The following is a 25,000-nucleotide window of genomic DNA, read 5'->3' as shown; positions in this document are numbered from 1 at the left end:
GCCTCCATCTGCCAGTCCACCGTCCTCCACACTTTGAGACTGTGGTCGTCTGCCTGGGAGGCGATGTATTTTCCTACTGGGTCCCACGTCAGGCCCTTAACTAGCCCCGTGTGTCCTCGCAGGCAGGTGACCATCTCTGAGAGACACAATGAGGACACAAGTGTGAGCAGGACAGGCGGAGACAACTGATGAAGGATCCATTAAGGCCCGAATAAAGGCGTGAGACGCGGCCCCGTGTAGCTACGTTGTTTACTGCCAGTCCATCGTCCTGCAAGGGGCCGCGTCTCCCTAATTTTCTTCACATAATGATGGCAAAAATAAATTAAATGGTCTGTAAAAATAATGATGATTTGAATCATCCTAAAAAAAAAAACATTGAAAAACATCATCATGATCCTCCATCAACAGCACCCCCCACACACACACACACACCGTATTTTCCGGACTATAAGTCGCACTTTTTTTCATAGTCTGGCTGGTCCTGCGACTTATATACCAGATTATGTATACCGCGCTGCTGCAAGCCGGCTCCGGCCCAGGAATGAGCTCCCCTGTCCCGCTGGGAGGGTTTCAGATAGGGCTGAACGACTTAGGAAAATAATCTAATTGCGATTTGTTTTTCTTCAATATTGCAATTATGATTTAATTCACAATTATTTTCTCAAGGGGCTTTTCTCATTTTTCAACTAACGGAAGCAAAAAACAAAAAAGATCTATGTAACTTGTACTGAATACAAACAAGTTTATGTATCTACACATACATGAACACTGACAAGTAAAGACAACATCTTGTATTTGAAGGTGCAATGCTTTGCAGCCAGGAGCACATCCCTTGAAGGAGAATAGGTATTAGCATCAACTGTGAAAATGTATTTGCAGGAAAGAAGTGTGTCCCGTTTATTGAAGTCTTTTGTGTTTAGTTTTTGACGTCTTGTCCATGCAAAGCTTCCGTAGTTCAGTTACGTTCACAGCTGCTAGCCAAAACTCAGTGGAGTTGAAGTACAGTTTTCTAGCTTTACTAAAATATCTGTCTGTACTTATTTGATTAATGGCAGTTTTTACTTTTTATTAGACTCAAAATGTAATAATTTGGCACGTTCCTAATTCGTAATTTGTATGAATCTATTCGGCGATATTAGCATTAGCATCCCTATTGGTTTTTCAATGTATATTAGCATTGTGCTAACCACTCGCTGCCAGTCAAATCGCAGCCTTTGGGATTAGAAAATCTCCTTTTGTCACATCGCAATTTAATTCCATACGCAATTAACACTGCCATCCTCTGCTGGAGACTGTGGCGGACTGCTGCGCCCACGTTGTTTATTCTGCTATTGGTACCGGTATTTGTCTTGCAATGTGAAACGCTTGGTCTCAGATTTTGTAAGAAAAATAATAAAATTTCCCCCCAAAATGTGACTTATATGTTTTTTTCTTCTTCATTATACATTTTATGGCTGGTGTGACTTAAACTCCAGAAAATACGGTACCCCCTATGTGCACACGAATCACGTGCTCTGGGCTCAGAGCAGCTGAACAGGAAGTGAAGTCAGAACCAGGCGAGCTATATTAGCTAGCATAATAAATTGTTCTACGGTTACGCAAGTGAGCCGAAAAGGTAAAATCACTCAACAAGTTACAGTTAGTCCAAAATTCAGCTGCCCGGATAATCACCAAGACCTCCACTTTTGATCACATTACCCCTGTCCTGTAACAACTTCACTGGCTCCCTGTCAAATACAGAATTGACTACAAGATACGTCTTCATGCCTTTAAAGCCATCCATAATCTCGCTACCCCATATCTTTCTGATCTCCTCCACATTGTCACTCCCACTCGCTCTCTCCGATCATCATCTTCACCTTCCCTGTCTGTTCCTCGCACTCGTCTTAGTACTATGGGAGCCAGAGCTTTCAGCCACTCAGCTCCGAAACTCTGGAACACTCTACCGCCTGACCTCCGCAATATAAACTCCTTCTCAACCTTCAAGTCTCACCTCAAAACTCACATGTTCCGCCTGGCTTACTCACTGTAACTGTCCTCCTTCCATCTACTCTTTTTAGTCTATTATCCATCACACTGCTCCGACTCTACCTTTGGGAATTACTTTTAGCATTTATTTCTTGTTGTTGTATTGCTTGCTTGTTATATTTTGTCCTGTACAGTGACCTTGAGAGTTTTGAAAGGCGCTTGAAATAAAATGTATTATTATTATTATTATTATTAAAATAAGTAATAATGTTTTTATGGTTGCATGACAGCATCCGTTGCGTCCGACATCCTCCTGTATTCTGGGGGGAGTGGCTTAATGGGTGGAGCCAGAAGAAAGGGGGCTAGACCTCAGGAGTGAATATTTTCTAAATGTAGCTTGCTTGAAAAATTTTTCCAGGACATTTGTTTCTAAATATTCCAGAGGAATGCTGACAGACAGCTGGAACCTCCTACCTGGGAATTTGCGAGCATTCCAAACGACGATGGTGTTGTCCACACTGCAGGAGGCCAGCCAGATGTCGTGAGGAGACCACGCTACGTCCATCACATCTGCGGAGAAATCCGAACACCGTAAGCGCCGCTGGAACAGAGAGGCGCTGCTGTCTGAGTGATTCCTGTGACGTACCTCCGGTGTGGTTCCTCAGGATTGTGACACACCTCCACTGCTCCACATTGGCTAGCTTACTGCTCGACCCAAACACTGTGCTCGGACCAATCAACCTGCTCGCAGAGCACAAACCGAACATTAAACAAGATCCGCCTTCTGTGGTTATAAGTAGTAACTAAACTGGTTTACATACGCCGCTCTCTTCCACACCATAACCAGCTTGTCATCTCCACCTGAGGCCAGGTAGAGCCCGTTGTTGGACCAGCGGACACAGTTCACACAGGCTGCAGGGACAAACACTCACAAGGGTTAAAAACAACAGTTCTGTCATCACTCATGAAATTATACATTTTGCACATTTTATTTTGCAGGCATTAGGCGGATGAGCACCTAGGTGATTGTCCATCTGGCAGAGCATTTTGGGTACATTCTCATTCTTCTCATCTTCCTCTCTAAGAACTGGTGCCATGTTCCAGATCATCACCTTCCCAGAATCCTCTCCTGGAAACAGAACGGGGCACAAAAATATTCCTGATGGATTAAAAGAAACTTTGGATAGAATCAGAAAAGTTAAACTACTGCTGCCGCAGGCGGACGCAAACAACGGCGACGCCTCACCTTGCCCACCCGTTGCAAACTTGGTTCCATCTGGATGGATGTCAACAGAAAATATGGGTTTGCCTGAAAGGTAGAACACAAAGGTGAGCATTTAAAGGTCATAAATGAGATTTTAGAGATGACTGAAAAGTCTATAGAGCTCCGGGAGATGACGTCACGTCTCCCGGCATGCAACAGTTCAAATCGAAACGGCGCCATCTTGGCAGGCAGAAGCCAGCAGCTGGACTATTTGTTATTGTCAGAAAACTCAAACAGGAAATATGGTAGATTCCTCATCTTAGGTGTGTTCTTGCTGTGTCGTATCTCGAATATCATGCTGTCGTTCTTTTAAAACACAGAAACAGTTTTGTTACCTGTTTTCCCGCTACGTTTCGTCTGCAGCTGCAGACTTCCTCAGAGCTGACGCTGATGGTGGCGCGTCACTTCCTTCTCCGTTTATCTGCGGGCAGCAGAGGACGTTGTCGCCCTCTGCTGCCCGCTCTCCCCTCTCCGACGATGCAGTCCCATGCGCGGTCCAACGAGTAAACTCCATCGTCCCTGTTCATGGTCCCACATCCACGTCTCCTTATCTCGATAGCTTCTTTTATCCATCTTTTGTATTTCTGCTGTTCGGTGTTTATGATCCGTGTGTTGTCCCAGTCCATTACATGGTTTTCTCTTAAGCAGTGATCTGTTACGGCTGACTTCTTTATTGTGCTTTCTGCTTCTTCTTTTGCTGCTCTTGTGTGTTTTCGACTTGTTTCTTTCTCGCACTCCTTTCTGTGTTCTATTGTTCGTGTGTTGAGTTGGCGTCCGGGTTCTCCTATGTATGTTTTATTGCAGAGTTTGCATGGGATTTCGTGAACGACTCGACATTTAAGTCCAGCTGGTATCTTGTCTTTTGGGTGCACTAGTCTGTTTCTAACTGTTGTGTATGGTTTTGTTGGTGTGTTGTCCCAGTCCATATAATTATGGACTGGGACAACACAAGGATCATAAAAACCAAACAACAAAAATACTAGGGCTGCACAATATATCGAAAAATTATCGTCATCGCGATCTGCATCATCGGAGAGGGGAGAGCGGGCAGCAGAGGGTGACAACGTCCTCTGCTGCCCGTGGATAAACGGAGAAGGAAGTGACGCCACCATCAGCGTCAGCCTGAGGAAGTCTGCAGCCGCCGGCGAAACGTAGCGGGAAAACAGGTAACGAAACTGATTCTGTGTTTTGAAAAAAGAACGACAGCATGAAATGGTAGATTCCTGCTGTGCCTCAGGATGCAGAACAACATAAGGAATGAGCCATTTACAGGATTCCCCAAGATCCGGAGCGCCGCAAACGTTGGATCATTGCAGTAAAACGCCCTAGTGACCGGGCTAAAATGAAACTGTGGGATCCCGAGAGTAAAGGTTTTCGCTTATGCAGCGACCGCTTCATATCAGGTACTTAAACCAACGTTTCCTCAACTGTGCAGGGGTGGATAAAGGACTGAAGAACATCCGGGGCTTAACACACGCACACACATGCGCGCGCGCACGTACACACACACACACACACACACACGTGACATGCACTAGTCAACATCATATATATTTGTCTTGTGCCACATAATTTTTAATCTGAAGCTACATATGAAGCATATTCAGGGCAGAGTATTGTTCCTGTTAGTGTTTAGTGTGAGATGATAGTAAATATTCCCTTTCTTTCTCCAACAACTTTACCTGATAAGCTAACTTTAGGCAAACCAGCAGCACAACAAATATTTTCTAATAAGACTCACAAACCTGAGTCAGCACCAGTCTCATCAAAGCTGGGGTTCTGTCGCCGTACTTTTGGTCTAAAAACGTCCTTATGTCCATCTTCACTCATGCGTTTCAGGCAGAGAGTGTAGAAGAAGCCGGCTGCTGAAGGGCTTCTTCTTCAGTGGTGGAGGCTCAGGCAGGCTGTATGCAAACTACTGCCAGCTGCTCCCTCTCTGTTAGACTTTGGTACTGCATGTTACTTCCACGTTTGAGATCCGGGGCTTTCCATGAAACATCCAGGGCTTCAGCCCAAGTAGACGGGCCTAACGCCGCCCCTGCAACTGTGTGTGGTGTTTATTTTAAATGCTTTTATTACGATTCTTAGTGGGCTTCCTAAACTTATTTTGGCGTGGCTTTTTCTGTCTTATTACTCATAGCGACAAGTAAACATCACGTAAAACGTTGCCTCGTGAGTTCTGCGTGCTGCCGTTTACGTGTTTTATGATCACAGCAATTAACCGGCTAAGCTGTATTTCTTTTTTAAGCAATGGTTGATCAGTTGTCAGATCACACATAAAAAGCACTTTGGATTGCTATTATCTGTCTCACCGAGACAGATCTCAGACAGATCCTGAGACGCTCCTGCCTGACAAATTTATTTTATTCACGGAAAAAAATCAGACTAGTGATTTCTCCTGGTGTTCAGTTTATACATTCAAACAGCACAGCACTCTATTTAAACTACTTAAGTGTAAATCTATGTTATTTGTTTTTCTTTAATCAGTTTTATAAATTATAAATGTCAGGGACTCTCAAATCCGGTAAGAAGTCCGCTCCGACAGCTTCTGGCGTTTAAAAAAGTATCCCAGGGGCACGGTAAGGGTCAGAGATGTTTAGTCTGTTTAATTTCTGACTACATGAAACAATTTCTTCTGTTTTAAAGTGTGAAGTAAACTCAGATGGAGTAAAATCCAAGCCGATACTGTTCATTTTGTTTATATTTGTTGCCTGCCAACATGGCGTCTACACTCTGAGAACCACGTGACGTCCAGAGCTCTATAGTGTCCAGATTATGTAACACAACAGTAAACGATAATAAAAACAGAGGTAATCGTATTTAGTCCCGATAATGTTAGAGCAACTTAACTTCCACTATCTGTCTCCTAATGTCACTTCTGCTATAAATGATAAATGACCCGCACTTGTATGGCGCCTCTCAGAGTACGGACTCCAAAGCTTTACACTACAGTGCATCATTCATCCATTCACACACACTGGTGGTGATGAGCTACAATGTGGCCGCAGCTGCCCTGGGGCGCACTGACAGAGGCGAGGCTGCCGAGCACAGGCGCCACCGGTCCCTCCGACCACCACCAGCAGGCAACATGGTGCCGGGATCGAACCTGCAACCTTCTGATTACTGGACAACCCGCTCAACCTGTTGAGCTACTGCTGCCCCGACCCCCAACCTAGGAATAAAAATAGACCCGGTTCTGAAGATGGACGCTCAGGTCAAAAGCACAGTCAGGTCCTGCTTTTACCACCTCAGGCGTATTTCTAAACTAAAGCCCGTCCAGAGTGTCCGTCGTCTCAGCAGAAAGTGACACTTTCAGATATTCTCATGGTGCAGCTGTGTTCTCCAGAGATCAAGGACTAGGACCCAAATGAGGCTGTAAGGCTTTGGCACAAAGACGGTGTCAGAAGCAGGAGGCCAGACTTCATGGACAGAGAAAACAAGGAGTCTGACTAGATTTCAATGAAAGAGTTCATAAAAACATCTCTAAAAATAAATAAATAAAAATAGTAAAAATGACAAAAGAGTTGTTTTTCTTATTAACTGATGTTTTAATTATTTTGTCACTCTGTTTGGAATCAACATAATGTAGAATAACATGCTGTAGGTAGATCTAAATCATTTAGAAGTTTGGTCGGTAAAAAATATGCCTGGCCGGTAGATTTTCATCATCTACCAGCCAACTTGGCCGGTGAGTAAAATATTGTAATTTCAGGCCCTGTTTGCATTACTTGGAAACCCGAGTGAGTTATGGAGACAGTCCTTTGGTGTGTAATAGAGAAATACGTTAGCATCAAAAAGGCAGAGAAAGAAGGGTTTGAGCTTAAGAAAATGTTTATTTGTATTTCTTTTTTGTGAGGGAGATTTATGGGCCATTACATCGGCCTTTGTTAAAAGTTTTATATCGGTATCGGTCCCAGAAAAAGCATATCGGTCGGGCCCTAGTTTTTATATTCTGGTTTTACTTGTTCCGTTGGTTTTTGTCTGTTGTTCTTTTAACTCATTTATTCATTTTACTTCATATGATATACACGAATATTTTAGCTTGTGTTTTTTATTATTTGTTTTTCTGTGCAGCGCCTTGGTCGGTCGTAATGCCGTGTTAACAGCGCTTTGCAAATAAACTGGAATGGTATTCAAAGTCAGTAAGTACTCAGTCATACAAGTGCTACTTGCAGTGAAAGTTAACCCCGAGTGACCCCATAGACATTCAACACAAATTAAAACACTTTTTTTAAAACAGGGATTAATTTGGTTAAACTTGTGGAAAATTCCCAAGTGTTCTGTGATTTTCCACAGCTGTGTCAGAGCACGCAGGAGGTCTGAACTGGCTGCACTTCCTGGTCTAAGTGAGGTGAACGCAGCGGTGGGCATTCTGGGAATTTCTCGGAAACATTCATTTTTGTAAAATTAGCTGCAACAGATAATTAGTCCACTTTTCGTTTGCGCTTCCTGAATCGTGGTGTCACCCAGACGTGGGCTTGTTGTCCTGATCTTTGGGTTAATAACGCTTTAAAATTGTTCCTATTGAGGATGATTTTATTATTTTATGCACCGTCTGAAAACACCTCAGGTCTGATTTGGAGGTGGTGTTTAGACTTAACCAGATGTAAATAAATGGTCCAGAGTCAAACGAACAGTTTGGAAACAACAAACGTGCAGCATGACATTAGAAACAATCTTTTTAAAGTCAAATCAGTCATTGTGCATTTTGCGAATTTGCAGATTTTTATCAACAACCTCTCTCTGGCGGAGAAAAACCAAAACACTGCAGCAGCAGCGCAGCAGACCTGCCATGTACGTCTGGTACCACATCGACATGAGCAGGTGGAGAGGTGAGGTATGTTACTCAGAGCAGGTGAGGGTTATGAAAATGCCAGGAACTGTGGAAACATTGTGTAATAAAAGCAGAGTTTTAAATGATTTTTTTTCTTTTCAGAGCAGTTTACTGCAAACTGGAGGTTTGTCTCATCCTAACACCGACTTAATGCAATTGATTATGAGGATTTGAGCTTTTATTCAGCATAACTATTGTTATTTTTCCATATTTCGACATAAAAACAGATGATCAAAACCAATGTACAATGCTTATATTTCCCCCTTAGTCTGTTTCTGCCAATTAGGACCATCTTTCACTGCCTTACAACCCATTTTCTATACAGATTACGCCTTCGTGGGATCAGAACCCAAAGTGCATTTAGTGACATGAAGATTAATTGAGTTACAAAGAAAACCCAACAGGTTTTCACACACTACATTTTTAGATTTAAAAAACCCAAAAACATTCAGGGAGGTCTGCATATTTTCTTGAAATATTAATATTGTTCATAATAACTTCATATTCATGATATTTGTGACAATTATAGCTTTCATATTTGAAATTTACACCAGTTTTCTGCAGGTTTTGAACCCATAAATTAAGGTGGTTATAAACAACTAAAAGGAGACCTTGTTGCATCAAAACCATAAAAAAACACTTAATAAAATCACGTTACAGCTGGAGTAACTGGGACTGCTAGCTGCAGCACACACTTCAGGCCGATTCCTCACGGGTAACTTTCTAAACTGACAGCTTGGATGTTTTACCACCTGACAGCTTTGAGCTCCCTTGCCAAGATGGTTCTGAAACACAGCGACTCGGTTAAAATGTTGCTCCGAGTGTCCAAAATATGCTCCAAGATCTGAGTTTGAGGGAGCAACTTGGATAAGGGGTCATTTGGCACGTAAGTTAGCTAAAGTCGGGGCATCCGTGCTAGCCGGGGGGCTAACTAGCTAGCTTTGTTAGCAAACAAATCTAAACGGATAAAGGGTGAGATATGTTCACGAGTGTGACAAAAAACACATCCAATCTGAGCGTTCGACTGGTAAATTGGGTTCGATATAGGTCAGAGTTTAAGTGACAAACAAGTCAAAACAAGTGGTGTCGACCACCATCATGTCCCCTTAATAAGTCACCCCCCTCCGACAACAAAAGCCCAACTTGGTCCAACAGATTCCTGCACAAGCTTACCGTTGTGGCTCACCCAGCTCGGCTTCAACAGCTTCATCTTCACCCCGAGTTTTTTCGCTTCTTCCCTTCTTTATAATAAAAATACCCCACCAGGCGGTTAGCTGCCTCGCAGAACTAACGCCAAGTCCCCCTCCCTTTGTCTCAAACTCTGCCCAACACTTTGCTGTTTCGGTGGTTGAACTCCATCGCTGCAGCAGGCAGCATCCCCGACTGTAGTAGCCGAGCAGCGGGAAGCAGCACCCACACAGCCAGGCTGACAGGCAGCCCCGGACGGTAAACTCGGTGACACCAGGCACTTCTCGAGTGTTTCCGGTATTTTGACCGCGCACAGGAAGCACTGGGAGTTTTCAGTCTTTTCAAAATAAAACTAACCTAAACTAAACTAACTAAAACTTTATTTATATAGCGCCTTCACATGACCCCAAGGACCAAACAAAGCGCTGCACAGCAGAAATAAACATAAAAAAATAAAAATTAAAACATATAAAACCATTTAAAACCCAACAAAAACATGCAGATAAAATCTAGGCAGGGCAGCAAAAAGTGCAAAGCCATCAGTTAACGGGACTCTTCCTGGATAAAAGCTAAAGAATAAAAGTGAGTTTTCAGCTGGCTCTTAAACTTGCAGAGCGTGGTGGCCTGTTTAACCCATGCAGGTAGCTCATCCCAAAGCCTCGGCCCCAGCACCGAGAAAGCACGACCCCCTCGGGATTGTAGTCTGTGTTATAGGAACGACCAACAGTCCTTGTTGTGCTGATCGAAGGTTCCTTGCAGGAACATAAAGATGGATCAGATCCGCCAGATAACGTGGAGCCAACTCATTTAAACATTTAAAAACAAACACCAGAACTTTAAACGAAATTCTAAAAGAGACTGGAAGCCTGTGTAGGGATACCAAGACGGGCGTGATATCTCCTGGTACCAGCCAGTAACCTGGCTCTGGAGCGTACTTTAATGATTTCTGTGCGGGTCTTTCTCCACGTTTTTATGTAATTATTAAAATAATGTATAAAAAAAACATTATGTTGGGATACAATTTAGATTTTTGTTTAAACTGTGCAATATTAATTGCTAGAAAATCAATCATTTAAAGAGCAAGTCGCCCCCAATAAACTTTTTTTTGCTGATAAACTATATAAATGTGTGTCTAATCGTGCTGCAGACACGTGTGGTCAATAATTTGGCACTTCAGTGCATCTTAGTTAAAATTGAAATATTCTGCCTAAAACTGGCAGTGTTGTGCCGTTGTCAGGTAAAAACTCTACACTGTATTTTAATTTAAATCTGCCATCGATATTGGCTAAGAGGTATGCTATGATGTAAACTGGTACATTATGATGTCACAATGTTGTTGTGAGCCTGTGTGTGTGTATTTGTTAGCAGCTCCGCCTTCTCGGTCTGCCAGGCAACAGCATTTGTTGCATTTTTCAAACATGAAGTGGGAGTGGAGTTAGACTCTGGTAGGGGTTGACTTGCTCTTTAAAGAGCAAGTCACCCTGTACCAGATTCTTACTCAACTCCCACTTCCTGTTTGAAAAATGCAACAATTGCTGTTGCCTAGAAGACCGAGAGGGCGGAGCTGCTAACACACACACACAGGCTCACAACAACATTGTGACATCATATGGTACCAGCTAACATTCTAGGGTACCCCTTAGCCAATAGCGGTGGCAGATTTAAATTAAAATACAGTGTAGAGTTTTTACCTGACAACGGCACAACACTGCCAGTTTTAGGCAGAATATTTCAATTTTAACTAAGATGCACTGAAGTGCCAAACTATTGTCTACACGTGTCTGCAGCACTATTAGACACACATTTATATAGTTTATCAGAAAAAAGTTGATTTGGGGGGGACTTGCTCTTGTCTGGAGTAATTTTGAGAATAAAAAACTCCTAGTAAATTACGTTGTGGCTATGTAAAGGACATTCTAAATAGTAAAAGGGAGACATCATGACAAAGACAACATGTAAGAATTATTTTGCATGAGTTATTTAAAGTGTATTTTATTTGTTTAAATCAAGTTACAGTGTGCTGCATGTTGGACAAATTTAGTGTGTAATCATCCAAAAACTCAATTATAACCTAATCAATACAAAAAAGATTAAATTTAATGGAGCCCCCCAACAAAAAGTATATTTGATGTATATTAAGGATTATTTCATTGTTTTGCTTTGACTTTTGAAGCATGAACCTTCATTAGTGAACAAATCCCCCAAAAATGATTATATAAATTGTTATTTTGGTTTCTAACAACAGAAATATGAGATGAACCATCATTATACTGTCAGTTAAACAAAATCTCAGTTTCATTTGTTCAAAAGATTCAGCGACACTCCAGCGTTAATTAGAAATATGAATTTTTTTCATACAGAATGTAGGATAAAAAATCCATAAACACGTTTTAAAATATTAAGGCCAACACAGAAAAGGCTTTCTGCTTCACGTTTTTGTCAAATTTCTTCCCAAAAGAAAAAAAGGTAAAAAAAAAAAATAAATAAAAGACAACAAAGTCATAAAATATAGAAATGATGAATAATAATAGAGTAACAAACAATAAAAAAAGACATGTAATGCCATAAAATGGGAAGAAATTGATCAAATAAGAAAGTAAAGTCACAAGCATTCCTTTTACAACAAACCTTACATAACATGAAGACAATCATATTTTTTTCTTTACAATTAAATTGTACTGATCACAAATGTTTGAAATTTACTGCATTTTCTCTGTTCAGGTTAAAAATCTATCCATGTATTTGTAAACAGTGACTACATCATTTGGTGATGCACTCATTTCAGAAACGTTTCTGCTAAAACCTTCAAAGGCTGGTTGAAGAAGCCACATGTGATAAAAATAACTATCTTAAACACGCAGGTGTAAAAACATCTTTTAAATCTTTCAACTGCTTTAAAAATACAGAAAAAACAGTAGCTTCCACAAAACAACCTTCATAAAAGGCAAGAATTATTTACAAAACAACAAAAATGTGTTTCAATTAGCGTCAACTTGGACAATATTTATTTAAATGCCCACAGAGTATTCCCACAGGAAGTCAGTTAGAGATTTTTTGTTTTCGGCAGGTGGAGACTTCACGGACCTGACGTGCCTCTGAAAATGGCCTCGATCTGTTCCAGAGTTTTTCCTTTGGTTTCAGGGATGAAGAATATAGTGAAGACAATGTTGAGGGCACACATAACAGAGAACAACCAGAAGGTACCGGCGCTGGTTAGACCGTCCTGGGGACAGAAGAAAAGTTTGCATAATCTGGATTTAATCTGGATAGATTAAAATCAATATGGTGCAGAAAAATAGACAACATTAAAATAAAACGCACGGTTGCATTTAAAGGGACTTTACAGTTTTGAATTTTTATGCTCGTGATCGCCCCCTCAGGCCAAAAGCTTAACGGCAGCTTCAATAGTAGGCTTGTGCACGAGGCGCGCATGCTGTACGTGCACACTCCTTAACGAAAATAACAGCCGAGACAGTACTGTGTGTGTGTGTGTGTGTGTGTGTGGCCCGGAGGACAGAGGACAGGAGAACGAGCAGCTACTTAATTAAATAATTTGGTTCTGTACCTTTCTCTTCAGCACAGCCGACAAAGGTTTAAGATGGGTCAGTCCTCAGATCATGAAAATTGTTCCAAAATGAAAGTTGAACCCACATCTTTTTTATCTGTGAATTCAACGCCGTTCGACGAGTCTCAAATAAAAATTTGGGCATCTTACTGTAAAAAAATATACCATTCATGTAAAAAAGAAACTCTAAATAAACTATGTTCACACCCAGAATCAAACCCAGCTCTTCTGCACGAGAGTCCAACATCTTACTAGGTGAGCTAAAGCGCCAGTGACGTCCTTTGTATCTGTAACATTTATATCCTTGATGACAGCTGAAACAACGTTCAAAGAACGGTTCGGAGTGAAAATGGCTATTTTGTTGCTAATTAGCAGGAAATATCTAGAAGAAAGTTCTACAGAAAGTAGCTAAGGGTCCTCAGAAATGTAGCTAGCTTTGTCACTAGGCGTTAGGAACAGCGATAAAGTGGCACTGCCTCTCTCTCTGCTGCTACAGCTACGGATAGCAAATGCTACGGGCGATGCCTGAGCGTGAACGCGCATGAAGCAGCCTGCTCGACCCAAGCATCTCTCTTTTTCTGTGATTTTACAGAAAAACAGGCAATCACAGTAAAAATGCCAGGGCTCATTCTACAGGACCAGGGCATTGCAGGAGAATGTATGAAGAAGACATTTATTATTTCTATACATGTTTTGGCTGTCACACTTCCATAATGTCCCTTTAAAGGAACAGGTAATCAACTTATTTGTGTCTGTGGTTCTTATGTTTGACCACAAGGGGTCACTGTAACCCAAAGCAGTTTCAAAACTTGAGGAGCCTGAATTTTTGTCTCTTAGAAGACAAACTTACTCAGGGTGGAAGATAAATAAAAGTACGTTTAAATACAACGGATATCAGGTATCCGGTTTTATCCCAGTTACCCACCATCATGTTCTGGAAGGTCTTGGTGACGACGAACGCCATGCCCCAGTTAGTGAGGACTACAGCAGCACTAGCAAACCCCCTCACCCTGATGGGGATGACCTCCGACATGATCAGCCACGGGATCGGTCCCCAGCCGATAGCAAACCCTGGTCACACACAAACGCCGTTAAAACAACGCCAGCCAACAGACACACAAGTTAAATACAAGCTCACCTGAGATGAAGACGGCCATGCTGGCCAGGGCCAGCCAGGTCAGGTCCTGGTGGGGTTCTGCACCCACCGCTGGTTTAGACATCAAGTAGAAATAAACCCCGAACGCCGCGGTGCTGACTATCATGGCCGCACCTTTAGTGGGTTCAACAAGGAGAAAGCGTGGAGAAGTGAGGCAGGTGAAAGAGCTACAACAAACCCTAACAAAGGAGGACGATGACAACAAGCATCACTTCCTGTCTCTCGTTAGCTTCGTCTTGTTTACATTCCTGCATTTCTGGATTCCCCAAATTCCCCAAAGGCAGATTAAATAAAGGTGACGTCAGCAGAGAGCAAAGTCTAGAGTCTGAGGAACAGAGAGGACCTCAGCAGATGTGAGAGAAAAATCATTGGAGTGATTAAAAAGTCCTCCAACACAGTAGAGCCTAAACTGAGAGCCGGCGAGATAGAAGATACCCGAGATGACGAGGAGGACTTTCCTCCCAGCCTTGTCCATTATCACTGCTGCTATTCCAGTAAAGACCACCTGGATCAGACCCACCAGGACTGACGCCAGGTCACTGTTCTGGAACACAGAAGCACCAGTGAGCCCAAACGAAGGACAGAATCAGTCGCAGATCTCTAACAGCTTCTAATCCTCAAGTTGTTATCATGAGGCTAGAGGGACAGATGGTCGGTGGGATGACGAGGCGAGAGCTCGTGGTACCTGGAAGTGAGCCTGTTCAAATATATTCTGAGCGTAGAACATGATGGCGTTGATCCCCGTCATCTGCTGGAACGCCATGAGCATGACGCCGACCATCAGAGGCTTGTAGATCCCGGGATCCTTCAGGTCGGACAAACGGAAGCTCGAACCCTGAGGGACAAGAACCGCAGAGAGAAAAGCTTTTAACACACAGGAGGCGAAAGACCTCGCCGGAAGCGCCGGCGCGCCCTCGCCGGGCTCACCTGCTCCCCGCAGGCGTCCTCGATGCGAGCGCATTCCCACTCCACGGGAGCGTCCGGCCCTCGCAGGTAGCGCAGGGCGTCTTCGGCCTCCTGCCTCTTCCCATGGAACAGCAGGTAGCGCGGCGTTTCGGGCATGAAGTACATGGACACCATCAGCAGCGTCGGGGGAACGGAGCAGCAGATCGCCAGCCAGCGCCAGTCCATGAACATACCTGCAGACGCGGGCCACACACGTGCTTATTTAGTATGCAAGGAAGCCTGGAGCTGCAGAACAGGAAGCAGGAAGCGGTGTGATTCTGGTACCAGAATGCACTCTGTCCAGATGAGTCCTACTTCCTGATCTAGTTTCGCCCTCAAGGTTTAATAATCTTTGCTGCCTTCACCTGCCGCCCGTTTCTTTTGCTTCCTTGTTTCTTTGTTCTTAGCCACATCGTGCCCCCCCCCCCCCCCCCCCCCCCCGCCGCAGCTCTTTAATCAGTCTGTTTGCTTTCCTTATCACGACACATCACTACAGAGGACAGAACCAGATGATCAGACTCTGAAGTGACGTCCTGATTCACTCAGGCTCCGGAGGGGCCGCGGCGACACGTGACGACGCGCGTCACAAGACGCTGAAATTAGGAAGGCACGAATGATATGCAGCAAACAAGATTAGCGAGATGCAGTTATTCCAACGCAGGCCAGGCTGCAGGAGCTGCCATCTGCAGACGAATCCAGCGTTATCTGAGGTCGATCGCGTCGCCTGACAACAGTTTGTCACCTTTTCCTTCCAACTGTAAGATCCCAGAGTCACAAAGGAGTCGAGATAAACCACCGAACGCCCCCCAGCGCTGCCCGGCGAGGTTTGACCGAGTTATAAAGCCAAATAATCAGGATTTATTGGTCTGAGGGCAGAACGGGTCAGTGAGGTCTTAAATGATTCACAGATCAGCTGCTCCCTGAGTTTCACGAGCCTGAAGGAACAGAAACGAGCCCGGGGAACAATTCAGCAACAACATACCTGCCAGGTAAACTCCCATGATGCCGAGCACCACCATGAGCTGAACGCAGGAGCCCAGCAGGCCGCGGACCCTTTCGTGTGCCGTCTCAGAGATGTAGAGCTGAGCGAACAGAGGAAAGGAGCAGGTTTATTCACCAGAACACGAACACTCAGGCCTCAGTGTCATTTTATCCGGGTTTCACGGCATCGTGGAGAAAATCTCAGGGTTCGGGGTCAGGATGCCCAAACCATCAACCCCCCACCACTGTGCTGCTGAGGGGCCAACTTGCTGGGTTCTAACAAGAGTTTCGGTGGTTTGTTCTGAGGAAACTTAAAGAGCAAGTCACCCCCAAATCAACTTATTTTTGTGATAAACTACATAAATGTGTGTCTAATCGTGCTGCAGACACGTGTAGTCAATAGTTTTGCACTTTAGTGCATTTTAGTTAAAATTTTAATTTTCTACCTGAAACTGTTAGTGTTGTGCCGTTGTCAGGTAAAAACTTTGAATTGCATTTGAATTTAAATCTGCCATCGCTATTGGCTAAGAGGTATGCTATGATGTAAACTGGTACATTATGATGTCACAATGCCATTGTGAGCCTGTGTGTGTGTATTTGTTAGTGGCTCCGCCCTCTCGGTCTGCTAGGCAACAGCATTTGTTGCATTTTTCAAACATGAAGAGGGAGTGAAGTACGTTTCTTGTAGGGGGTGACTTGCTCTTTAACAAATCTGAGCTGTGTTGCCGTGTTCGGATGTTTCTCACCGTCGTCGTCGTTCTAACGCGTCTTCAGATGAAAGCTTCTGCTCTCAGAGAAGGCGTCAATGAGGTAAACGTTTGGTTAAAAGTGAAAAAACAGTTGCATCTCACCGGGACTACCAGCGACGTGACGCCGCTGGCGAGGCCGGTGAGGACCCTGCCAACGTAGAGCATGAACACGTTCTGAGCGGCGATGATGATGGTGAAGCCGAAGACGAAGGGCAGGGCGCAGAGCATCAGACTCACTTTCCTCCCGATCTTCTCCACCATCCAGCCTCCCAGGAGGCCGCCCACGGCTGCTCCCACCGTCACTATGGACTAAAACACACACAGCTGCATGAAATCACCGCCGCGGTTGCCAAAACAACCACTACCGCTGAGCTAATCTCCCAGAACTACTGAGGAAGTTTGGTTGAAACTCTTAAATGTGGATCTCAGTCCATTTTGTTGTGATGACACAGGAGGACATGAAGCTGCTGATCTCAGCTCTGCCTCCAGACATGTGACGTTGCATCATCACGGCCTTGCGGCCGACACCGTACCCCGAACCACGACGCCTGGTCTTCATTCAGCCTCAGACGAGCGTTGGCATCGTTCATGAGCTCGGGGATGGCGGGGGAGCTGTATCCCAGCACGAATCCGAAGCTCAAGGGGCCCAAAACGGCGGCGAACGTGGCCAGGTACAACTTCCCGTTCTTCACTTTGCTGCGGACAGACAGAAGAGACGATTCAGGATGGCTGTGAATTCAAATCTTTGAGTACAAAATTCTTCATAAACTAAAAAAAAAAGGTTGCTGTGATCGAGACGTGCAAATCCTAATGGCCTGGATTTGATATAGCGCCTTCTAGAGTCCTGGAACCCCCCAAGACGCTTTCCAACACAATCAGTCATTCACCCATTCACACACTGGTGGGGGTGAGCTACGATGTAGCCACAGCTGCCCTGGGGCGCACTGACAGAGGCGAGGTTGCCGAGCACTGGCGCCACTGGTCCCTCCGACCAAGGACACAACAACAGCGACAAACTGAGCGGGATTCGAACCTGCAACCTCCCGATTGCAGGGCGAGCACATAACTCCTGTGCCACCGTTTCCCAACTTGAAGATATTTAGCTTTTTAACATGTTTCCTGCTTCAGCTCTCCTGGCTAAAACTGATGAGTAACTATTACGCTCTAGCAGAACCCGATGAAAGTATTTTAAGGTATAATCTGAATAAATGACAGGGTTGGGGCCAGGAGGGCATCATTGGCGGTTTTCAACAGGGGCCCACAGGGGCCTGGGCCCCTATAGAACCGGCCCTGGCCCCCTGTTATGGCCCCTGTGCTGAAGAGATCGGATTTTTTTTCCCGCGCTGCCTCGGAGATGGGAACTAATGCGCTGCAGCGTTTCAAACGGAGCCTTTAGAGCGCAGCACACTCTGTGGACAGAACTGTTTACCCGGTGGATTTTTGAATAAAAGATTAAAAATAGTTTTAATGGGACCCGTAGAAATTCTTGAGGACGACTATCGGAAAAGACGCTGAGAGACGAAGGCAAGCAATACAGTTTATTTTCCTGACATCAATGAATTTCCTTTGGCAAAATTGTGCACAAGCACAAAATTTGTCATATGGCGACGAAAAAGAATTTTGATATTGCACTAAATTTTCCCTTTTTTTCTTGCGCCCCCACGAAAAAATACTGGCCCCACTGTGGCCCCCCTGGAAAATTTGGCCTAGAACCGCCCCTGAGAGCATGTTTTAGATGTTTATTGTGAGAGCAATATGGAAACCCTTTAACAAGCTCTCACTTTTGGGCCTTTAATTGACTTTTATCTGAGATGCTCGTGAAGACGTGAGAAGCTATGACGTGAACGGAGCTACGCTGACCTGAGGTAAGCATCCTGCTCCGCTATGAGTCCAGTAGGGCTCGGATGTCCGCTCTCAGCCTCCAGCAGAGGCCGTCTCTCATCCTGGATGTCCATGCCGACGGCAGCGATTCTTCCCCGGTCTTCAGCTTCTTCTCGTGTTCACCTCTGGCATGGATCCCCGGTCAGGCGAGCCTGAGACAGAAACACGACGACGTCAGTTTTTACAAACTAAACCTCAAACTCAAGCAAATAAAACTGAAACATACTTGCGTTTCGGTACCCGAGCAGTGACCACCAAGGTGATCAGGAGAAGCACTTCCTCCACTGGTGGACAACTGCTTTATCAACATTCAGGTCAGCTGATCAGCGTGCGTGTCTGCCCGTTTGTTTGATTTTCAAAACAAAAGTCTTTGAGTACTTCCTCTTTTTTATGTCACATAAAGAAGGCAGGTATATTAGATTAGTGTTAAACACGGAACTCGAACAGTAAAACAATTCATAATTTCCTTCCACAGCAAATAACTGTAGCGGGTTTTCGTCTCTGTTTTAGGCTAGTAGCATAAATGCTAGCAAGGTTCTAGCATATTTTCCCCATCATGGTAAAAAAGGATATGAGCGACACTACATGTGACTTTTATAGATTACTGTAAGTATCAACGCATAAATGAAACACTATTTATGAGTGAATACCACTCGTGAATACATGCATATACAATATATGTCGATGGTGAATACAAACGTTTCTCCAGTCTGACGTGATGTAAACGACACCGGAAACGTGGAGAGATAAACATCTTGTTTCAAGTCACACATCTTTGTTTAGATAATAAAAGCCTCGTGAAACCATCGCGTGAAACGAAGAGTTGGTTTCTATGGAAACGTCCAGATTAAACGTACACCGCGACAATTCAGTTAAGACAAACAGCGATAAAGGTGCAAACACCCTTTAAGCGATTTTTTTTGTAAAATACATTTTCCCGTACTAATGGACTCACATGAGACCAACAACCAACCGGTAAGCAGCAAAAGTAAATATTAAAGTTTTTTTGTGGGTTTGTGGGAGACAAAGTTTCGTAACGGCAAAGATGAACTTTGAACCCGTTTAGGTCTCATTCTAATTCATTTAGTAATTACTCTTGTAAGAGCAACACCATGACTCTTACTAATGGGACCTTGATGGTTAAATAAAGAATAAAAAAAAGAACCATAGTCATGGAAAACGTTTATCAAACTGCACCCCTTACATTCAAACTATGTGAACACGAGCTTTATTTATTTATACTTCAGTTTAGTTGTTCTTCTAGTGTTTTATTTCTTTTGTAATTTACTTCTAAGACTGAATCTCTGGCGTTTATTTATTTATTTATTTTGCTTTTGTAGCATGGAGCCAAGCAGAGTTCATGTACAGCTGCATCAGAGGAGAGGCTGGAGGAGACCAAGAGAAAAATAACCACCACCAGTTTGAGTGGAAATCATCATCCAAACAATGGGAGTCCCTTTCAACACCCAGACCAGCTGGGGATTCTCATCATTCAGAATAAAGTCGCTGAGCAGTGAGAGTCTCTCAGAAATGTAGAATAACACCATCAAGAGTGAACAAATAAGGCTTCAGCTTGACTGTCTGCAGTGTGCTTTGAGGCATTTATCTTTAAAGAGCAAGTCACCCCCTACCAGATTCTTACTCACCTCCCACTTCCTGTTTGAAAAATGCAACAAATGCTGTTGCCTAGGAGACCGAGAGGGCGGAGCCAATTACAAATACACACACAGGCTCACAACAACATTGTGACGTCATATGGTACCAGCTAATGTTCTAGGGTACCTCTTAGCCAATAGAGATGGCAGATTTAAATCCAAATGCAGTGCAGAGTTTTTACCTGACAACGGCACAACACTGACAGTTTCAGGCAGAAAATAAAAATTTTAACTAAAATGCACTAAAGTGCAAAACTATTGACGACACGTGTCTGCAGCACGATTAGACACACATTTATATAGTTTATCAGAGAAAAAAGTTGATTTGGGGGTGACTTGCTCTTTAAGAAGATGAGCAACATTTGAGCATAAAAATCCACCCAGATGAAACCCTTCAGACATTCAGGCTGTTTGTTTTTGTTTTAATAGTTGCAGAAATGGGAAAGCGGCGATGGAAAAGCACCAGTATGAGAGAGCTGTCATCTGCTTCTCCAACGCTGTCTCTCTACAGCCAGAGCAGGTTTGGACCAACAACCAGAAGAACCGTTTTGATCCAGTTGAGCTTTCAGAGTTTTCAAAAATATTAGCTTCATCTAAACCTTCAACTTGCATTTTGGATCCAATCCCAACCAAATTATTTAAAGATGCATTTCCTTTGGTTACTGCCCCCATTCTAGATATAATCAATCTATCCTTAGTAAATGGATATGTACCACAAGATTTTAAGGTTGCTGTAATCAAACCTTCACTTAAGAAGCCTTCTCTGGATCCAGATGACCCAATGAATTATAGACCAATATCTAACCTTTCATTTTTATCCAAAGTCCTGGAGAAAATAGTGGCCATCCAAGTATGTGAGCATTTAAACACTAATGCTCTGTTTGAGGAATTTCAGTCTGGTTTTATAGAGTATCACAGCACTGAAACTGCATTAGTGAGAGTTACAAATGATATTCTCATGGCCTCAGATAAGAATATTGTGTCTGTTCTAGTCTTGTTAGATCTCAGTGCTGTCTTTGACACAGTTGATCACAATGTTCTTGTAGAAAGGCTTGAACATGTTGTAGGGATCAAAGGAGCAGCGTTAGGCTGGTTTAAATCCTACCTGTCTGACAGATTTCATTTTGTAAATGTACATGACAAATCTTCTTCATACTCCAGGGTTACTTGTGAAGTACCACAGGGTTCAGTGCTTGGACCAATTCTTTTTACTATATATATGCTCCCAATTGGTAAAATCATTAGATGGCATGGGATAAACTTCCACTGTTATGCTGACGATACTCAGTTATATTTATCCATTAACCCTGATGAACCTAATCGGTTGGGTAGATTACAGGCTTGTCTTGAGGACATAAAAAATTGGATGACTCTAAACTTTTTGCTTTTAAATCAAGACAAGACTGAAGTTATCATCTTTGGACCAGAAATCCAGAAAAGGAAATTGCTTAGTCAATCGCCTGACTTGAATGGCATTGCATTAATCTCCGAGAACAAAGTAAGGAACCTTGGTGTTATCTTTGACCAGGACATGTCATTCAAATCCCAGGTTAAACAGGTTTGTAGGATTTCCTTTTTCCACCTTCGGTATATTGCTAAGATTAGAAGCATCCTTTCCAGGAGTGATGCTGAAAAACTAGTTCATGCATTTATTACATCAAGACTGGATTACTGTAATTCATTACTCTCAGGAAGTCCACAGAATGTAGTTAAAAGTCTTCAGCTTGTCCAAAATGCTGCAGCTAGAGTTCTGATGAGAATTAAAAAGAGAGATCATATCTCTCCTGTCTTAGCTTCCCTACATTGGCTACCTGTTAAATTCAGAATAGATTTTAAGATCCTTCTTCTCACATATAAAGCTCTTAATAATCAAGCTCCATCATACATCAGTGATCTGATTGTTCCATACGTTCCTAACCGAGCACTTCGCTCCCAGACTGCAGGTCTACTGGTGGTTCCCAGAATATCTAAAATTAGGATGGGAGGCAGATCTTTCAGTTATCAGGCTCCTCTCTTGTGGAACCAGCTCCCAGCCTTAGTCTGTGAGGCAGACACTTTGTCTACTTTTAAGAATAGGCTTAAAACATTTTTATTGATAGAGCCTATGGTTAAAATCTGATGTTAGCCTAAATCTGGACAAGTGGGGGAGTAGAGGGAGGTGGAGTGTACAGTCGGTAAAGTCGACTCTCCCTTGCCCTGCCTCCAACATGCCTCCATCTAAAAGGCTAGGTCATCCAGAGTTAGCTCTGTAGTTATGCTGCTATAGGCTTAGACTGCTGGAGGACACACTGACCACTTTTCACACTCTACTGCTTTCTTCTACAATCTGCTCTTTAACTGTATTATTTCCTGCTATTTCAGCTGTTAACTTTATTTTCTCTCTAAGTGTTTTTCTCCCCAGAAGAAGCTACAACGATGTTCTGCTGAGCTGTGGTGGCCTCATGGAGGGGGCCATCGACTAGCACACTGCTGCTAACCACTTAAACATTCTCCCTCTTCTACTAGTTTACCCGTTTAATTATAGATCCACTTGGATGAATACAATAAAGTTTATCTCTCACCAAATAGAATATTTACTAAGAAATCACAATTTAACCATAGACACATTACTTTGTCTTGTGTCTTGCGTGTGTGTGCGTGTGTGTGCGTGTGCGTGCATGCGTGTGTGCGTGCATGCGTGTGTGTGTGTGTGTGTGTGTGTGTGTGTGTGTGTGCGTGTGCGTGCATGCGTGTGTGTGTGTGTGTGTGTGTGTGTGTGTGTGTGTGTGTGTGTGTGTGTGTGTGTGTGTGTGTGTGTGTGTGTGTGTGTGTGTGTGTCTTCTCGATCCCCAGTGAGTCGTGGAGGATGGCTGCTTATACTGAGCCAGGATCCTCTGGAGGTTTCTTCCTGATAAAAGGGAGTTTTCCTCTCCACTGTCGCTGCATGCTTGCTTAGTATGAGGATTGCTGGGTTCCTTATATAGGAAACATTATTTCTGATTGGCTTAACGAACTGACCTGAATTGGAATGTTTATTATGTGAAGTGCCTTGAGACGACTCTTGTCGTGATTTGACGCTATATAAATAAAATTGAATTGAATTGAAACAAAGAAACTTTGTGCTTCTAATGAGTTGTTGATCACCTCCGAAGAAAGATGTCTAACTTAGTCAGTTTTTGTGAGGTGAAACTCGTGATTTAGTGACAGAGGTTCACTCACAACACCGACAGATCACACGTGATTGAGTGATGTCACCTGAGAGCATGCATGTTTTTTGATTTGAACAACTATTACTGCTGTGTTTCAGGCTGAGCTGTACGTGAACCAAGGGGAAGCCTATCTCCAGATGTGTGACTTCCAGTCAGCAGCTGCATGTTTTAACCAAGCCTCTTTCATGGAGCCTGGAGTCTTTGGAGACCGCTTGGCCATCATCTATGATCTCCAGGTGAAGCCCCTACGCCATTTACCTGTTTTGATGATGAGATTATGGCACGCCTGTGCTTAGGGAGTAAATTATTAGCTTTCTCTTGTCTGATGTGTAACATTCATTAAGTGATGAGCTGTGGGAGATCTAGTTAGACTCAGGATTAGATCCAAGTCAGGCGGATGGTTTGTGATGTTGCTGATTCCTGGTGTCTTCAGGGCCAGCGTTTGTTTGACCGCGGCCTTTTCCTCGACGCCATGGAGGCTTTCAGCAAAGCTGCTGAAGTGAAACCTGAATGCAAGACTTACAAAATCAGAAGGTCGGGATATGAACACCAACATCTGCTTCAGTTTAAATGTTGCTGATCTGATGGATGCATAATAAAACAACATTAAAGCTGATTTTTATTTTCCTTAAAGAGCAAGTCACCCCCTTTTTCTGATAATAATAATAAGAAAATATCATTTCTATAGCGCCTCTCAAGAAAAAAAAAACACGAGGCTCTTCACAAAAGCAAAAAATGTAAAAATATAAAAAAGCAGTTAGAAAATGTTTAAAAATATACTTTAAATGAGCAAAAAATAGACAATTGTGATGAAAAAATGTTAAGAGAGAGAGAGAGTGAACAGGAAAGAGGGAAATCAGTGGATCCTGAGGAAGGTGGAATAGGTGGGGAGAGCAGAATAAAGAGAGAGAGGTGAAGAAGGTCATACAAAAGCCAGCTTGAACAAGTGAGTCTTCAGCTGCTTTTTAAAGGAGACCACTGAGTCCACTGGTCTCAGGCTCAGGGGGAGAGAGGTCCAGAGTCTGGGGGCTACAGCAGCAGATGATCTGTCACCTTTGACCTTTAGCCTGGTGCTGCACAACCAGTAGGCTTTGATCACTGGACCTCAGGGACCTGGTGTCATAAACTAATGAGTTTATGTACCTGGTGATAAACGATATAAATGAGTGTCTAATCGTGCTGCAGACACGTGTCGTCAATAATTTAGCACTTTAGTGCATTTTAGTTAAAATTTAAATTTTCTGCCTAAAACTGTCAGTGTTGTGTCGTTGTCAGGTAAAAACTCTGCACTGCAGTTGAATTTAATTCTGCCATCGCTATTGGCTAAGAGGTACCCTAGAACGTTAGCTGGTACCATATGATGTCACAATGTCGTTGTGAGCCTGTGTGTGTGTGTATGTATTTGTTAGCGGCTCCGCCCCCTCGGTCTCCTAGGCAACAGCATTTGTTGTATTTTTCAAACAGGAAGTGGGAGGTGAGTAAGAATCTGGTAGGGGGTGACTTGCTCTTTAAGCCCAAACATGCAGAAGCCCCGCAAAACCAAACGATAAAGTCAGAGTTCCAACAAGAAAACCTCGCACGCTAGGAAACACACAACAGTCTGTCTGGTTGGGTTTGCCCGACAGA

At 43.4% G+C, this 25,000-nt stretch overlaps 3 protein-coding genes across 6 annotated transcripts in view; 1 reads left to right on the top strand and 2 right to left on the bottom strand.

Moving 5' to 3' along the window:
* hira (histone cell cycle regulator a) overlaps window positions 1–9,485 on the bottom strand; it is a 25,168-nt gene extending 15,683 nt beyond the window's left edge. For both annotated transcript variants that reach the window (XM_054730312.2, XM_054730313.2), the window contains exons 1-7: window positions 9,240–9,485; window positions 3,215–3,277; window positions 2,987–3,097; window positions 2,790–2,880; window positions 2,615–2,709; window positions 2,443–2,538; window positions 1–136 (exon numbers count right to left, since the gene is read on the bottom strand). The exon at window positions 1–136 is cut by the window's left edge and continues 25 nt beyond it. In XM_054730312.2, the coding sequence (XP_054586287.2) occupies window positions 1–136; window positions 2,443–2,538; window positions 2,615–2,709; window positions 2,790–2,880; window positions 2,987–3,097; window positions 3,215–3,277; window positions 9,240–9,276 (629 nt within the window). In that variant the 5' untranslated portion in view covers window positions 9,277–9,485. The remainder of the gene's footprint in view (window positions 137–2,442; window positions 2,539–2,614; window positions 2,710–2,789; window positions 2,881–2,986; window positions 3,098–3,214; window positions 3,278–9,239) is intronic.
* Window positions 9,486–11,230: 1,745 nt separating this feature from the next.
* slc2a8 (solute carrier family 2 member 8) lies at window positions 11,231–18,866 on the bottom strand. Its single transcript, XM_015960431.3, has 11 exons — window positions 18,758–18,866; window positions 18,511–18,683; window positions 17,184–17,346; window positions 16,753–16,959; window positions 15,903–16,002; window positions 14,903–15,114; window positions 14,661–14,810; window positions 14,411–14,519; window positions 13,958–14,089; window positions 13,745–13,890; window positions 11,231–12,477 (listed from the first exon to the last, which is right to left on the bottom strand). Exons 2-11 carry the CDS (start codon window positions 18,603–18,605, stop codon window positions 12,331–12,333), a joined length of 1,461 nt encoding a protein of 486 aa, XP_015815917.1. The 5' UTR covers window positions 18,606–18,683; window positions 18,758–18,866; the 3' UTR covers window positions 11,231–12,330.
* LOC107386190 (tetratricopeptide repeat protein 16) overlaps window positions 18,734–25,000 on the top strand; it is a 12,040-nt gene continuing 5,773 nt past the window's right edge. Inside the window, exons 1-5 of one of the 3 annotated variants that reach the window (XM_054730314.2) lie at window positions 18,734–18,845; window positions 19,872–20,044; window positions 20,616–20,706; window positions 23,473–23,610; window positions 23,808–23,908. In XM_054730314.2, coding sequence (XP_054586289.1) covers window positions 20,638–20,706; window positions 23,473–23,610; window positions 23,808–23,908 — 308 coding nt within the window. In that variant the 5' untranslated portion in view covers window positions 18,734–18,845; window positions 19,872–20,044; window positions 20,616–20,637. Of the gene's footprint in view, window positions 18,846–18,940; window positions 19,138–19,164; window positions 19,507–19,871; window positions 20,045–20,615; window positions 20,707–23,472; window positions 23,611–23,807; window positions 23,909–25,000 lie in introns of those variants that run through there. The other 2 variants (XM_070555580.1, XM_015960430.3) reach the window with 2 other exon arrangements.

The sequence above is a fragment of the Nothobranchius furzeri genome, chromosome 10 (assembly GCF_043380555.1).
Source record: "Nothobranchius furzeri strain GRZ-AD chromosome 10, NfurGRZ-RIMD1, whole genome shotgun sequence".
Classification (NCBI taxonomy): Eukaryota; Metazoa; Chordata; class Actinopteri; order Cyprinodontiformes; family Nothobranchiidae; genus Nothobranchius; species Nothobranchius furzeri.
The sequence above is the reverse complement of the archived record's forward strand: the minus strand, read 5'-3'. Positions and strand labels throughout refer to the sequence as shown.

Coding starts and splice junctions, on each gene's coding strand:
- slc2a8 (XM_015960431.3), bottom strand. CDS start 18,605: ATGGACATCCAGGATGAGAGACGGCCTCTGCTGGAGGCTGAGAGCGGA. Junction 17,347..18,510: donor GAGCAGGATGCTTACCTCAG/GTCAGCGTAGCT, acceptor GTCTGTCCGCAG/CAAAGTGAAGAACGGGAAGT. Junction 12,478..13,744: donor AGACCTTCCAGAACATGATG/GTGGGTAACTGG, acceptor TTCTGTCCCCAG/GACGGTCTAACCAGCGCCGG.